The sequence below is a fragment of the Salvelinus fontinalis genome, chromosome 4, assembly GCF_029448725.1.
Source record: "Salvelinus fontinalis isolate EN_2023a chromosome 4, ASM2944872v1, whole genome shotgun sequence".
NCBI classification, from domain to species: Eukaryota; Metazoa; Chordata; class Actinopteri; order Salmoniformes; family Salmonidae; genus Salvelinus; species Salvelinus fontinalis.
Window position 1 is genome coordinate 83,550,600 of NC_074668.1, and position 17,416 is coordinate 83,568,015.

A 17,416-nucleotide genomic window follows, 5' to 3' on the forward strand; every position below is an offset into this window, starting at 1 on the left:
AGGTGAGATACACTAACAGATACCAGGTTGGACAGGTGAGATACACTAACAGATACCAGATTGGACAGGTGAGATACACTAACAGATACCAGGTTAGACAGGTGAGATACACTGACAGATACCAGGTTGGACAGGTGAGATACACTAACATATACCAGGTTGGACAGGTGAGATACACTAACAGATACCAGGTTGGACAGGTGTGATACACTAACAGATACCAGGTTGGACAGGTGTGATACACTAACAGATACCAGGTTGGACAGGTGAGATACACTAACATATACCAGGTTAGACAGGTGAGATACACTAACAGATACCAGGTTGGACAGGTGAGATACACTAACAGATACCAGGTGAGATACACTAACAGATACCAGGTGAGATACACTAACAGATACCAGGTGAGATACACTAACAGATACCAGGTGAGATACACTAACAGATACCAGGTTGGACAGGTGAGATACACTAACAGATACCAGTTTGGACAGGTGAGATACACTAACAGATACCAGGTTGGACAGGTGTGATACACTAACAGATACCAGGTTGGACAGGTGTGATACACTAACAGATACCAGGTTGGACAGGTGTGATACACTAACAGATACCAGGTTGGACAGGTGAGATACACTAACAGATACCAGGTTGGACAGGTGAGATACACTAACAGATACCAGGTTGGACAGGTGAGATACACTAACAGATACCAGGTTGGACAGGTGAGATACACTAACAGATACCAGGTTGGACAGGTGAGATACACTAACAGATACCAGGTTAGACAGGTGAGATACACTAACAGATACCAGGTTGGACAGGTGAGATACACTAACAGATACCAGGTTAGACAGGTGAGATACACTAACAGACACCAGGTTGGACAGGTGAGATACACTAACAGATACCAGGTTGGACAGGTCAGATACACTAACAGATACCAGGTTGGACAGGTGAAATACACTAACAGATACCAGGTTGGACAGGTGAGATACACTAACAGATACCAGGTTGGACAGGTGAGATACACTAACAGATACCAGGTGAGATACACACTAACAGATACCAGGTTGGACAGGTGAGATACACTAACAGATACCAGGTTGGACAGGTGAGATACACTAACAGATACCAGGTTGGACAGGTGAGATACACTAACAGATACCAGGTTGGACAGGTGTGATACACTAACAGATACCAGGTTGGACAGGTGTGATACACTAACAGATACCAGGTTGGACAGGTGAGATACACTAACATATACCAGGTTAGACAGGTGAGATACACTAACAGATACCAGGTTGGACAGGTGAGATACACTAACAGATACCAGATTGGACAGGTGAGATACACTAACAGATACCAGGTTAGACACGTGAGATACACTAACAGATACCAGGTTGGACAGGTGAGATACACTAACAGATACCAGGTTGGACAGGTGAGATACACTAACAGATACCAGGTTGGACAGGTGTGATACACTAACAGATACCAGGTTGGACAGGTGAGATACACTAACAGATACCAGATTGGACAGGTGAGATACACTAACAGATACCAGGTTAGACAGGTGAGATACACTAACAGATACCAGGTTGGACAGGTGAGATACACTAACAGATACCAGGTTGGACAGGTGAGATACACTAACAGATACCAGGTTGGACAGGTGAGATACACTAACAGATACCAGGTTGGACAGGTGGGATACACTAACAGATACCAGGTTGGACAGGTGAGATACACTAACAGATACCAGGTTGGACAGGTGAGATACACTAACAGATACCAGGTTGGACAGGTGAGATACACTAACAGATACCAGGTTGGACAGGTGAGATACACTAACAGATACCAGGTTGGACAGGTGTGATACACTAACAGATACCAGGTTGGACAGGTGAGATACACTAACAGATACCAGGTTGGACAGGTGAGATACACTAACAGATACCAGGTTAGACAGGTGAGATACACTAACAGATACCAGGTTGGACAGGTGAGATACACTAACAGATACCAGGTTGGACAGGTGAGATACACTAACAGATACCAGGTTAGACAGGTGAGATACACTAACAGATACCAGGTTGGACAGGTGAGATACACTAACAGATACCAGGTTGGACAGGTGAGATACACTAACAGATACCATGTTAGACAGGTGAGATACACTAACAGATACCAGGTTGGACAGGTGAGATACACTAACAGATACCAGGTTGGACAGGTGAGATACACTAACAGATACCATGTTAGACAGGTGAGATACACTAACAGATACCAGGTTGGACAGGTGAGATACACTAACAGATACCAGGTTGGACAGGTGAGATACACTAACAGATACCAGGTTGGACAGGTGAGATACACTAACAGATACCATGTTAGACAGGTGTGATACACTAACAGATACCAGGTTAGACAGGTGAGATACACTAACAGATACCATGTTGGACAGGTGAGATACACTAACAGATACCAGGTTGGACAGGTCAGATACACTAACAGATACCATGTTAGACAGGTGAGATACACTAACAGATACCAGGTTGGACAGGTGAGATACACTAACAGATACCAGGTTGGACAGGTGAGATACACTAACAGATACCAGGTTAGACAGGTGTGATACACTAACAGATACCAGGTTAGACAGGTGAGATACACTAACAGATACCAGGTTGGACAGGTGAGATACACTAACAGATACCAGGTTGGACAGGTCAGATACACTAACAGATACCAGGTTGGACAGGTGAAATACACTAACAGATACCAGGTTGGACAGGTGAGATACACTAACAGATACCAGGTTGGACAGGTGAGATACACTAACAGATACCAGGTTGGACAGGTGAAATACACTAACAGATACCAGGTTGGACAGGTGAGATACACTAACAGATACCAGGTTGGACAGGTGAAATACACTAACAGATACCAGGTTGGACAGGTGAGATACACTAACAGATACCAGGTTAGACAGGTGAGATACACTAACAGATACCAGGTTGGACAGGTGAGATACACTAACAGATACCAGGTTGGACAGGTGAGATACACTAACAGATACCAGGTTAGACAGGTGTGATACACTAACAGATACCAGGTTAGACAGGTGAGATACACTAACAGATACCAGGTTGGACAGGTGAGATACACTAACAGATACCAGGTTGGACAGGGCAGATACACTAACAGATACCAGGTTAGACAGGTGAGATACACTAACAGATACCAGGTTGGACAGGTGAGATACACTAACAGATACCAGGTTGGACAGGTGAGATACACTAACAGATACCAGGTTGGACAGGTGAGATACACTAACAGATACCATGTTAGACAGGTGAGATACACTAACAGATACCAGGTTGGACAGGTGAGATACACTAACAGATACCAGGTTGGACAGGTGAGATACACTAACAGATACCAGGTTAGACAGGTGAGATACACTAACAGACACCAGGTTGGACAGGTGAGATACACTAACAGATACCAGGTTGGACAGGTGAGATACACTAACAGATACCAGGTTGGACAGGTCAGATACACTAACAGATACCAGGTTAGACAGGTGAGATACACTAACAGTCACAATATAATAGCAGAAAAAACATTCTCTGAAAGTATTTGGTTTCATTGTCAGGGGAACCACGTCAAGCACAGATGTATATGACCCACGTCTGGTTCTTTCTGGTCCCAGGTGGCGTGTGGTCTGAATCACACCGTAGCCGTCTCTGCCGATGGAATGATGGTCTGGGCCTTCGGAGACGGAGACTACGGGAAACTGGGACTGGGGAATTCTACCGCCAAGTCCTCACCTCAGGTATGTACAGTAGTGTTGACTGTCAGGCCTCACCTCAGGTATGTACAGTAGTGTTAACTGTCAGTCTGTTCCTCAGGTATGTACAGTAGTGTTGACTGTCAGTCTGTTCCTCAGGTATGTACAGTACAGTAGTGTTGACTGTCAGTCTGTTCCTCAGGTATGTACAGTAGTGTTGACTGTCAGTCTGTTCCCCTGGGTATGTACTGTACAGTAGTGTTGACTGTCAGTCTGTTCCTCAGGTACAGTACATTAGTGTTGACTGTCAGTCTGTTCCTCAGGTATGTACAGTAGTTTGACTGTCAGTCTGTTCCTCAGGTATGTACAGTAGTGTTGACTGTCAGTCTGTTCCTCAGGTACAGTACAGTAGTGTTGACTGCCAGTCTGTTCCTCAGGTATGTACAGTACAGTAGTGTTGACTGTCAGTCTGTTCCTCAGGTATGTACAGTAGTGTTGACTGTCAGTCTGTTCCTCAGGTATGTACAGTACAGTAGTGTTGACTGTCAGTCTGTTCATCAGGTATGTACAGTAGTGTTGACTGTCAGTCTGTTCCTCAGGTATGTACAGTACAGTAGTGTTGACTGTCAGTCTGTTCCTCAGGTATGTACTGTACAGTAGTGTTGACTGTCAGTCTGTTCCTCAGGTATGTACAGTACAGTAGTGTTGACTGTCAGTCTGTTCCTCAGGTATGTACAGTACAGTAGTGTTGACTGTCAGTCTGTTCCTCAGGTATGTACAGTACAGTAGTGTTGACTGTCAGTCTGTTCCTCAGGTATGTACTGTACAGTAGTGTTGACTGTCAGTCTGTTCCTCAGGTATGTACAGTACAGTAGTGTTGACTGTCAGTCTGTTCCTCAGGTATGTACAGTACAGTAGTGTTGACTGTCAGTCTGTTCCTCAGGTATGTACAGTACAGTAGTGTTGACTGTCAGTCTGTTCCTCAGGTATGTACAGTACAGTAGTGTTGACTGTCAGTCTGTTCCTCAGGTATGTACAGTACAGTAGTGTTGACTGTCAGTCTGTTCCTCAGGTATGTACAGTAGTGTTGACTGTCAGTCTGTTCATCAGGTATGTTCAGTAGTGTTGACTGTCAGTCTGTTCCTCCATTCTGAGGAGAGGAAGGGAAATGGTTTTTGACGTTGATTGGTGTGTGTTGTCTATATATTCTGTCTGTGTAATTCTGTAAGTATATGCAGTCTGTAGTATATTCTGTAAGTATATTCTGTCTGTAGTATATTCTGTAAGTATATGCAGTCTGTGGTATATTCTGTCTGTAGTATATTCTGTAAGTATATGCAGTCTGTGGTATATTCTGTCTGTAGTATATTCTGTAAGTATATTCTGTCTGTAGTATATTCTGTAAGTATATGCAGTCTGTAGTATATTCTGTCTGTAGTATATTCTGTAAGTATATTCAGTCTGTAGTATATTCTGTCTGTAGTGTATTCTGTCTGTAGTATATTCTGTCTGTAGTATATTCTGTAAGTATATTCTGTCTGTACAGTATATTCTGTAGTGTATTCTGTCTGTAGTATATTCTGTCTGTAGTATATTCTGTAAGTATATTCTGTCTGTACAGTATATTCTGTAGTATATTCTGTCTGTAGTATATTCTGTCTGTAGTATATTCTGGCTGTAGTATATTCTGGCTGTAGTATATTCTGGCTGTACAGTCGTGGCCAAAAGTTTTGAGAATGACACAAATATTAATTTCCACAGAGTTTGCTGCTTCAGTGTCTTTAGATATTTTTGTCAGATGTTACTATGGAATACTGAAGTATAATTACAAGCGTTTCATAAGTGTCAAAAGCTTTTATTGACAATTACATGAAGTTGATGCAAAAAGTCAATATTTGCAGTGTTGACCCTTCTTTTTCAAGACCTCTGCAATCCGCCCTGGCATGCTGTCAATTAACTTCTGGGCCACATCCTGACTGATGGCAGCCCATTCTTGCATTTGTCAGAATTTGTGTGTTTTTGTTTGTCCACCTGCCTCTTGAGGATTGACCACAAGTTCTCAATGGGATTAAGGTCTGGGGAGTTTCCTGGCCATGGACCCAAAATATCGATGTTTTGTTCCCCGAGGCACTTAGTTATCACTTTTGCCTTATGGCAAGGTGCTCCATCATGCTGGAAAAGGCATTGTTCGTCACCAAACTGTTCCTGGATGGTTGGGAGAAGTTGCTCTCGGAGGATGTTGGTACCATTGTTTATTCATGGCTGTGTTCTTAGGCAAAATTGTGAGTGAGCCCACTCCCTTGGCTGAGAAGCAACCCCACACATGAATGGTCTCAGAATGCGTTACTGTTGGCATGACACAGGACTGATGGTAGCGCTCACCTTGTCTTCTCCGGACAAGCTTTTTTCCAGATGCCCCAAACAATCGGAAAGGGGATTCATCAGAGAAAATGACTTTACCCCAGTCCTCAGCAATCCAATCCCTGTACCTTTTGCAGAATATCTGTCTGTCCCTGATGTTTTTCCTGGAGAGAAGTGGCTTCTTTAATGCCCTTCTTGGCACCAGGCCATCCTCCAAAAGTCTTCGCCTCACTGTGCGTGCAGATGCACTCACACCTGCCTGCTGCCATTCCTGAGCAAGCTCTGTACTGGTGGTGCCCCGATCCCGCAGCTGAATCAACTTTAGGAGACGGTCCTGGCGCTTGCTGGACTTTCTTGGGCGCCCTGAATCCTTCTTCACAACAATTGAACCGCTCTCCTTGAAGTTCTTGATGATCCGATAAATGGTTGATTTAGGTGCAATCTTACTGGCAGCAATATCCTTGCCTGTGAAGCCCTTTTGTGCAAAGCAATGATGACTGCACGTGTTTCCTTGCAGGTAACCATGGTTGACAGAGGAAGAACAATGATTCCAAGCACCACCCTCTTTTGGAAGATTCCAGTCTGTTATTCGAACTCAATCAGCATGACAGAGTGATCTCCAGCCTTGTCCTCGTCAACACACACCTGTGTTAACGAGAGAATCACTGACATGATGTCTGTCAGCTGGTCCTTTTGTGGCAGGGCTGAAATGCAGTGGAAATGTTTTTTGGGGATTCAGTTCATTTGCATGGCAAAGAGGTACTCTGGAGAATATGCAAATTGCTATCATACAAACTGAGGCAGCAGACTTTGTGAAAATGTATATTTGTGTCATTCTCTCAACTTTTGGCCACGACTGTATATTCTGTGTATATTCTGTAGTATATTCTGTAGTATATTCTGTGTATATTCTGTAGTATATTCTGTGTATATTCTGTAGTATATTCTGTAGTATATTCTGTGTATATTCTGTAGTATATTCTGTGTATATTCTGTAGTATATTCTGTGTATATTCTGTAGTATATTCTGTAGTATATTCTGTAGTATATTCTGTGTATATTCTGTAGTATATTCTGTAGTATATTCTGTGTATATCGTCTCTTGCAGCACCACTTCACCAAGTCGTATTCCAGTTGTATTCACGTTGTTGTTTTTGTGTTCCACAGAAGGTGGACATTCTCTGTGGACTCGGCGTCAAGAAGGTGTCCTGTGGAACTCAGTTCTCTGTTGCCCTCACTAAAGACGGCAGCGTGTACACGTTCGGACAAGGTCTGGATTCGATACACTACATGCACATACCGTCCAGTACAACAGATAACGTAGAAATATTATAGAATAGACCATGCTGAGGAAAAACAACATATTCTCTCAGTGTTGTCTGTTACTCTAGTTCTGCATTTCTATATTATTTTCATCATCCATCTTGATTCTGGACAAAAAAATATCCTGTCTACTTTATAACATACAGAATGTGTCTTTGTTAGCGTGTAACACCCCTCATCAATCCTCCTGTGTCCCCCCCCCGTCTCCAGACCGACTGATAGGGCTGCCAGAGGGCCGGGCCAGGAACCACAACCGTCCCCAGGTGGTACCAGCTCTGTCTGACGTGTTTATACAGGATGTGGCGGTGGGGGCCGAACACACTCTGGCCCTGTCCTCTACTGGAGACGTCTATACCTGGGGCAGCAACTCAGAGGGACAGGTAGGACACAACACACACTGGGACAAATCTGTGTCTCTGGTCTCTCTGTCTCCTAGTTGGGTCTTGATCTGTGTCTCGGTTCTCTCTGTCTCCTAGTTGGGTCTTGATCTGTGTCTCTGTTCTCTCTGTCTCCTAGTTGGGTCTTGATCTGTGTCTCTGTCTCCTAGTTGGGTCTTGATCTGTGTCTCTGTCTCCTAGTTAGGTCTTGATCTGTGTCTCTGCCTCCTAGTTGGGTCTTGATCTGTGTCTCTATGTTCTCTCTGGCTCCTAGTTGGGTCTTGATCTGTGTCTCTGTTCTCTCTGTCTCCTAGTTGGGTCTTGATCTGTGTCTCTGCCTCCTAGTTGGGTCTTGATCTGTGTCTCTGCCTCCTAGTTGGGTCTTGATCTGTGTCTCTGCCTCCTAGTTGGGTCTTGATCTGTGTCTCTGCCTCCTAGTTGGGTCTTGATCTGTGTCTCTGCCTCCTAGTTGGGTCTTGATCTGTGTCTCTGTTCTCTCTGTCTCCTAGTTGGGTCTTGATCTGTGTCTCTGCCTCCTAGTTGGGTCTTGATCTGTGTCTCTGTTCTCTCTGTCTCCTAGTTGGGTCTTGATCTGTGTCTCTGCCTCCTAGTTGGGTCTTGATCTGTGTCTCTGTTCTCTCTGTCTCCTAGTTGGGTCTTGATCTGTGTCTCTTTCTCCTAGTTGGGTCTTGATCTGTGTCTCTGTTCTCTCTTTCTCCTAGTTGGGTCTTGATCTGTGTCTCTCTGTTCTCTCTATCTCGTAGTTGGGTCTTGATCTGTGTCTCTGTCTCCTAGTTAGGTCTTGATCTGTGTCTCTATGTTCTCTCTGTCTCCTAGTTGGGTCTTGATCTGTGTCTCTGGTCTCTCTGTCTCCTAGTTGGGTCTTGATCTGTGTCTCTATGTTCTCTCTGTCTCCTAGTTGGGTCTTGATCTGTGTCTCTGTCTCCTAGTTGGGTCTTGATCTGTGTCTCTATGTTCTCTCTGTCTCCTAGTTGGGTCTTGATCTGTGTCTCTGTCTCCTAGTTGGGTCTTGATCTGTGTCTCTGTTCTCTCTTTCTCCTAGTTGGGTCTTGATCTGTGTCTCTGCCTCCTAGTTGGGTCTTGATCTGTGTCTCTGCCTCCTAGTTGGGTCTTGATCTGTGTCTCTGTTCTCTCTGTCTCCTAGTTGGGTCTTGATCTGTGTCTCTGCCTCCTAGTTGGGTCTTGATCTGTGTCTCTGTTCTCTCTGTCTCCTAGTTGGGTCTTGATCTGTGTCTCTGCCTCCTAGTTGGGTCTTGATCTGTGTCTCTGTTCTCTCTGTCTCCTAGTTGGGTCTTGATCTGTGTCTCTTTCTCCTAGTTGGGTCTTGATCTGTGTCTCTGTTCTCTCTTTCTCCTAGTTGGGTCTTGATCTGTGTCTCTGTCTTCTAGTTGGGTCTTTATCTGTGTCTCTGTTCTCTCTTTCTCCTAGTTGGGTCTTGATCTGTGTCTCTCTGTTCTCTCTGTCTCCTAGTTGGGTCTGGGCCACACCAACCATGTGAGAGAGCCCACCCTGGTGACATCACTACAGGGGAAGGACATTAACCAGGTCTCTGCTGGTCGCTGTCACTCTGCTGCCTGGACCGCTCCGTCTGTCCCTCCCCGGGCCCCGGGTAAACACACACACACACACACACACACACACACACACACACACACACACACACACAGCAGGCAGTCTCTCTACTTCAGTCGTCAACGCATGACGTGGACTGCCATAGCCTCTGTACCTGTTGAGGTGTTTAATGGTCAGGTACTTTAACATGGAGTCATAATATCTCCAACTCTAGATGGCAGTAAATTCCAACTTCTGTCTGTAGAAATGGATTGTGTTCTGATCTTAGGGCCATCATTCAATAGTGTGATAACATAAACCAAGGAAATGGTGTCTAGCTGGAAGAGATCCCTCTCAACTCCCCTCCCTCCCTCTCATCCCCCCTCTCTCCCTCCCTCACTCTCTCTTTCTCTCTCTCCATCTCTCCCTCCCTCTCTCTCTCTCTCTCTCTCTCTCTCTCTCTCTCTCTCTCTCTCTCTCCATCTCTCCCTCCCTCTCTCTCTCTCTCTCTCTCTCCATCTCTCCCTCCCTCTCTCTCTCTCTCTCTCTCTCCATCTCTCCCTCCCTCTCTCTCTCTTTCTCTCTCTCCATCTCTCCCTCCCTCTCTCTCTCTCTCTCTCTCTCTCTCTCTCTCTCTCTCTCTCTCTCTCCATCTCTCCCTCCCTCTCTCTCTCTCTCTCTCTCTCCATCTCTCCCTCCCTCTCTCTCTCTCTCTCTCTCTCCATCTCTCCCTCCCTCTCTCTCTCTCTCTCTCTCTCCATCTCTCCCTCCCTCTCTCCATCTCTCTCTCTCTCCCTCCCTCCCTCTCTGTCTGTGACATGTGTCTGTTTTATTTCTGCCCCCGTCTCCAGGTTCCTCCGTACCCCTCCAGCTAGGCCTGCCGTCAGCGGTGCCCCCCCAGTTCAGCTCTCTGAGAGAGGTCAGCATGGAAGCAGTCCGGGCCAGACTACGCGTTCTTTACCACTTCTCTGACCTCATGTACTCATCATGGAGATTACTCAACCTCAGCCCCAACAACCAGGTACACACCTCACTCAACCTGAGCCCCAACAACCAGGTACACACCTCACTCAACCTGAGCCCCAACAACCAGGTACACACCTCACTCAACCTCAGCCCCAACAACCAGGTACACACCTCACTCAACCTCAGCCCCAACAACCAGGTACACACCTCACTCAACCTCAGCCCCAACAACCAGGTACTCACCTCACTCAACCTCAGCCCCAACAACCAGGTACACACCTCACTCAACCTCAGCCCCAACAACCAGGTACACACCTCACTCAACCTCAGCCCCAACAACCAGGTACTCACCTCACTCAACCTCAGCCCCAACAACCAGGTACACACCTCACTCAACCTGAGCCCCAACAACCAGGTACACACCTCACTCAACCTGAGCCCCAACAACCAGGTACACACCTCACTCAACCTGAGCCCCAACAACCAGGTACACACCTCACTCAACCTGAGCCCCAACAACCAGGTACACACCTCACTCAACCTGAGCCCCAACAACCAGGTACACACCTCACTCAACCTGAGCCCCAACAACCAGGTACACACCTCACTCAACCTGAGCCCCAACAACCAGGTACACACCTCACTCAACCTGAGCCCCAACAACCAGGTACACACCTCACTCAACCTGAGCCCCAACAACCAGGTACACACCTCACTCAACCTCAGCCCCAACAACCAGGTACACACCTCACTCAACCTCAGCCCCAACAACCAGGTACACACCTCACTCAACCTGAGCCCCAACAACCAGGTACACACCTCACTCAACCTCAGCCCCAACAACCAGGTACACACCTCACTCAACCTCAGCCCCAACAACCAGGTACACACCTCACGCAACCTGAGCCCCAACAACCAGGTACACACCTCACTCAGCCCCAACAACCAGGTACACACCTCACTAAACCTGAGCCCCAACAACCAGGTACACACCTCACTCAACCTCAGTCCCAACAACCAGGTACACACCTCACTCAACCTCAGCCCCAACAACCAGGTACACACCTCACTCAACCTCAGCCCCAACAACCAGGTACACACCTCACTCAACCTCAGCCCCAACAACCAGGTACACACCTCACTCAACCTCAGCCCCAACAACCAGGTACACACCTCACTCAACCTGAGCCCCAACAACCAGGTACACACCTCACTCAACCTCAGTCCCAACAACCAGGTACACACCTCACTCAACCTCAGCCCCAACAACCAGGTACACACCTCACTCAACCTCAGCCCCAACAACCAGGTACACACCTCACTCAGCCCCAACAACCAGGTACACACCTCACTCAACCTGAGCCCCAACAACCAGGTACATAACTCACTCAACCTCAGCCCCAACAACCAGGTACACACCTCACTCAACCTCAGCCCCAACAACCAGGTACACACCTCACTCAACCTGAGCCCCAACAACCAGGTACTCACCTCACTCAACCTCAGCCCCAACAACCAGGTACACACACCTCACTCAACCTCAGCCCCAACAACCAGGTACACACCTCACTCAACCTCAGCCCCAACAACCAGGTACACACCTCACTCAACCTCAGCCCCAACAACCAGGTACACACCTCACTCAACCTCAGCCCCAACAACCAGGTACACACCTCACTCAACCTGAGCCCCAACAACCAGGTACACACCTCACTCAACCTCAGTCCCAACAACCAGGTTCACACCTCACTCAACCTCAGCCCCAACAACCAGGTACACACCTCACTCAACCTCAGCCCCAACAACCAGGTACACACCTCACTCAACCTCAGCCCCAACAACCAGGTACACACCTCACTCAGCCCCAACAACCAGGTACACACCTCACTCAACCTGAGCCCCAACAACCAGGTACATACCTCACTCAACCTCAGCCCCAACAACCAGGTACACACCTCACTCAACCTCAGCCCCAACAACCAGGTACACACCTCACTCAACCTGAGCCCCAACAACCAGGTACTCACCTCACTCAACCTCAGCCCCAACAACCAGGTACACACACCTCACTCAACCTCAGCCCCAACAACCAGGTACACACCTCACTCAACCTCAGCCCCAACAACCAGGTACACACCTCACTCAACCTCAGCCCCAACAACCAGGTACTCACCTCACTCAACCTCAGCCCCAACAACCAGGTACACACCTCACTCAACCTCAGCCCCAACAACCAGGTACACACCTCACGCAACCTGAGCCCCAACAACCAGGTACACACCTCACTCAACCTCAGCCCCAACAACCAGGTACATACCTCACTCAACCTCAGCCCCAACAACCAGGTACTCACCTCACTCAACCTCAGCCCCAACAACCAGGTACATACCTCACTCAACCTCAGCCCCAACAACCAGGTACTCACCTCACTCAACCTGAGCCCCAACAACCAGGTACTCACCTCACTCAACCTGAGCCCCAACAACCAGGTACTCACCTCACTCAACCTGAGCCCCAACAACCAGGTACTCACCTCACTCAACCTGAGCCCCAACAACCAGGTACTCACCTCACTCAACCTGAGCCCCAACAACCAGGTACTCACCTCACTCAACCTGAGCCCCAACAACCAGGTACTCACCTCACTCAACCTGAGCCCCAACAACCAGGTACACACCTCACTCAACCTCAGCCCCAACAACCAGGTACATACCTCACTCAACCTCAGCCCCAACAACCAGGTACTCACCTCACTCAACCTCAGCCCCAACAACCAGGTACATACCTCACTCAACCTCAGCCCCAACAACCAGGTACTCACCTCACTCAACCTGAGCCCCAACAACCAGGTACTCACCTCACTCAACCTGAGCCCCAACAACCAGGTACTCACCTCACTCAACCTGAGCCCCAACAACCAGGTACTCACCTCACTCAACCTGAGCCCCAACAACCAGGTACTCACCTCACTCAACCTGAGCCCCAACAACCAGGTACTCACCTCACTCAACCTGAGCCCCAACAACCAGGTACACACCTCACTCAACCTGAGCCCCAACAACCAGGTACACACCTCACTCAACCTGAGCCCCAACAACCAGGTACACACCTCACTCAACCTCAGCCCCAACAACCAGGTACTCACCTCACTCAACCTGAGCCCCAACAACCAGGTACACACCTCACTCAACCTGAGCCCCAACAACCAAGTACACACCTCACACAGCTCACCACACACACCTCACACAGCTCACCACACACACCTCACACAGCTCACCACACACACCTCACCACACACCTCACCACACACCTCACCACACACCTCACCACACACACAACTCACCACACACACCTCACTATCTCCTCCACTTTAATGTCCTCAGACACAGTAGCATATTTAGCATTTGTCCCTTCTACTGTATAATCCTGTATTGACTGTCCAGTATGATTCAATACATCTGACTCATTCCTCTCTACTGTATAATCCTGTATTGACTGTCCAGTATGATTCAATACATCTGACTCATTCCCTTCTACTGTATAATCCTGTATTGACTGTCTAGTATGATTCAATACTTCTGACTCATTCCTCTCTACTGTATAATCCTGTATTGACTGTTCAGTATGATTTAATACATCTGACTCATTCCTCTCTACTGTATAATCCTGTATTGACTGTCCAGTATGATTCAATACATCTGACTCATTCCTCTCTACTGTATAATCCTGTATTGACTGTCCATTATGATTCAATACATCTGACTCATTCCTCTCTACTGTATAATCCTGTATTGACTGTCCATTATGATTCAATACATCTGACTCATTCCTCTCTACTGTATAATCCTGTATTGACTGTCCAGTATGATTCACTACATCTGACTCATTCCTCGTAACTGTGTGTGTATCCTAGAGCTGTACGTCCCACTACAACACAGGGACGTGGGGCATCGTCCAGGGCCAGTTGAGGCCCCTGCTGGCCCCCAGAGTCTATACTCTCCCCATGGTGAGGTCCATAGGGAAGACTATGGTGCAAGGCAAGAACTACGGACCTCAGATCACTGTCAAAAGGATCTCCACACGGTATGTCCACTGTCCTGGAGGAGTAGAGGTTCTCCTCACGGTCTGTCCACTATCCTAGAGGAGTAGAGGGTCTCCTCACGGTATGTCCACTATCCTAGAGGAGTAGAGATGAGGAGGTTCTCCTCACGGTCTTTCCACTATCCTAGAGGAGTAGAGGGTCTCCTCACGGTATGTCCACTATCCTAGAGGAGTAGAGATGAGGAAGTTCTCCTCACGGTCTGTCCACTATCCTAGAGGAGTAGAGATGAGGAGGTTCTCCTCACGGTATGTCCACTATCCTAGAGGAGTAGAGATGAGGAGGTTCTCCTCACGGTCTTTCCACTATCCTAGAGGAGTAGAGGGTCTCCTCACGGTATGTCCACTATCCTAGAGGAGTAGAGATGAGGAAGTTCTCCTCACGGTCTGTCCACTATCCTAGAGGAGTAGAGGTTCTCCTCACGGTCTTTCCACTATCCTAGAGGAGTAGAGGGTCTCCTCACGGTATGTCCACTATCCTAGAGGAGTAGAGATGAGGAAGTTCTCCTCACGGTCTGTCCACTATCCTAGAGGAGTAGAGATGAGGAAGTTCTCCTCACGGTCTGTCCACTATCCTAGAGGAGTAGAGATGAGGAAGTTCTCCTCACGGTCTGTCCACTTTCCTAGAGGAGTAGAGGTTCTCCTCACGGTCTGTCCACTATCCTAGAGGAGTAGAGGTTCTCCTCACGGTCTGTCCACTATCCTAGAGGAGTAGAGATGAGGAGGTTCTCCTCACGGTCTGTCCACTATCCTAGAGGAGTAGAGGGTCTCCTCACGGGTTGTCCACTATCCTAGAGGAGTAGAGGTTCTCCTCACTGTCTGTCCACTATCCTAGAGGAGTAGAGATGTAGAGGGTCTCCTCACGGTCTGTCCACTATCCTAGAGGAGTAGAGGGTCTCCTCACGGTCTGTCCACTATCCTAGAGGAGTAGAGGGTCTCCTCACGGTATGTCCACTATCCTAGAGGAGTAGAGGTTCTCCTCACTGTCTGTCCACTATCCAAGAGGAGTAGAGGTTCTCCTCACGGTTTGTCCACTATCCTAGAGGAGTAGAGGTTCTCCTCACGGTCTTTCCACTATCCTAGAGGAGTATAGGGTCTCCTCACGGTCTGTCCACTTTCCTAGAGGAGTAGAGGTTCTCCTCACGGTCTTTCCACTATCCTAGAGGAGTAGAGGGTCTCCTCACGGTATGTCCACTATCCTAGAGGAGTAGAGATGAGGAAGTTCTCCTCACGGTCTGTCCACTATCCTAGAGGAGTAGAGGTTCTCCTCACGGTCTTTCCACTATCCTAGAGGAGTAGAGGTTCTCCTCACGGTCTGTCCACTATCCTAGAGGAGTAGAGATGAGGAGGTTCTCCTCACGGTATGTCCACTATCCTAGAGGAGTAGAGATGAGGAAGTTCTCCTCACAGTCTGTCCACTATCCTAGAGGAGTAGAGGTTCTCCTCACGGTCTGTCCACTATCCTAGAGGAGTAGAGATGAGGAAGTTCTCCTCACGGTCTGTCCACTATCCTAGAGGAGTAGAGGTTCTCCTCACGGTATGTCCACTATCCTAGAGGAGTAGAGATGAGGAAGTTCTCCTCACGGTCTGTCCACTTTCCTAGAGGAGTATAGGTTCTCCTCACGGTCTGTCCACTATCCTAGAGGAGTAGAGGTTCTCCTCACGGTCTGTCCACTATCCTAGAGGAGTAGAGGTTCTCCTCACGGTCTGTCCACTATCCTAGAGGAGTAGAGGTTCTCCTCACGGTCTGTCCACTATCCTAGAGGAGTAGAGGTTCTCCTCACTGTCTGTCCACTATCCTAGAGGAGTAGAGGGTCTCCTCACGGTCTGTCCACTATCCTAGAGGAGTATAGGGTCTCCTCACAGTCTGTCCACTTTCCTAGAGGAGTATAGGGTCTCCTCACGGTCTGTCCACTATCCTAGAGGAGTAGAGGTTCTCCTCACAGTCTGTCCACTATCCTAGAGGAGTAGAGGTTTTCCTCACGGTTTGTCTACTATCCTAGAGGAGTAGAGGGTCTCCTCACGGTCTGTCCACTATCCTAGAGGAGTAGAGATGAGGAAGTTCTCCTCACGGTCTGTCCACTATCCTAGAGGAGTAGAGATGTAGAGGGTCTCCTCACGGTTTGTCCACTATCCTAGAGGAGTAGAGGGTCTCCTCACGGTCTGTCCACTATCCTAGAGGAGTAGAGAAGGAGGTTCTCCTCACGGTCTGTCCACTATCCTAGAGGAGTAGAGATGTAGAGGGTCTCCTCACGGTCTGTCCACTATCCTAGAGGAGTAGAGGTTCTCCTCACGGTCTGTCCACTATCCTAGAGGAGTAGAGGTTCTCCTCACGGTCTGTCCACTATCCTAGAGGAGTAGAGGGTCTCCTCACGGTCTGTCCACTATCCTAGAGGAGTAGAGGGCCTCCTCACGGTCTGTCCACTATCCTAGAGGAGTAGAGGGCCTCCTCACGGTCTGTCCACTATCCTAGAGGAGTAGAGGGCCTCCTCACGGTCTGTTCACTATCCTAGAGGAGTAGAGATGAGGAGGAGTAGAGATGAGGAGATGAACAGTGTTTCCACTGTTTCAGGTGTCTGCTAGGTACGGTAGTAGGAAATGCAGTGTGTTTATGGTATGATGGTTGATGTGTGTCAGGTGTCTGCTAGGTACGGTAGTAGGAAATGCAGTGTGTTTATGGTATGATGGTTGATGTGTGTCAGGTGTCTGCTAGGTACGGTAGTAGGAAATGCAGTGTGTTTATGGTATGATGGTTGATGTGTGTCAGATGTCTGCTAGGTACGGTAGTAGGAAATGCAGTGTGTTTATGGTATGATGGTTGATGTGTGTCAGGTGTCTGCTAGGTACGGTAGTAGGAAATGCAGTGTGTTTATGGTATGATGGTTGATGTGTTTCAGGTGTCTGCTAGGTACGGTAGTAGGAA

At 47.9% G+C, this 17,416-nt stretch overlaps 1 protein-coding gene across 1 annotated transcript in view; it reads left to right on the top strand.

The window, feature by feature from the left end:
• Nucleotides 1-17,416, top strand: part of LOC129852940 (probable E3 ubiquitin-protein ligase HERC1) — a 180,100-nt gene that overhangs the window by 124,228 nt on the left and 38,456 nt on the right. Inside the window, exons 30-35 of the mRNA XM_055918539.1 lie at nucleotides 3,719-3,841; nucleotides 7,325-7,427; nucleotides 7,691-7,860; nucleotides 9,349-9,487; nucleotides 10,281-10,450; nucleotides 14,309-14,478. Coding sequence (XP_055774514.1) covers nucleotides 3,719-3,841; nucleotides 7,325-7,427; nucleotides 7,691-7,860; nucleotides 9,349-9,487; nucleotides 10,281-10,450; nucleotides 14,309-14,478 — 875 coding nt within the window. The remainder of the gene's footprint in view (nucleotides 1-3,718; nucleotides 3,842-7,324; nucleotides 7,428-7,690; nucleotides 7,861-9,348; nucleotides 9,488-10,280; nucleotides 10,451-14,308; nucleotides 14,479-17,416) is intronic.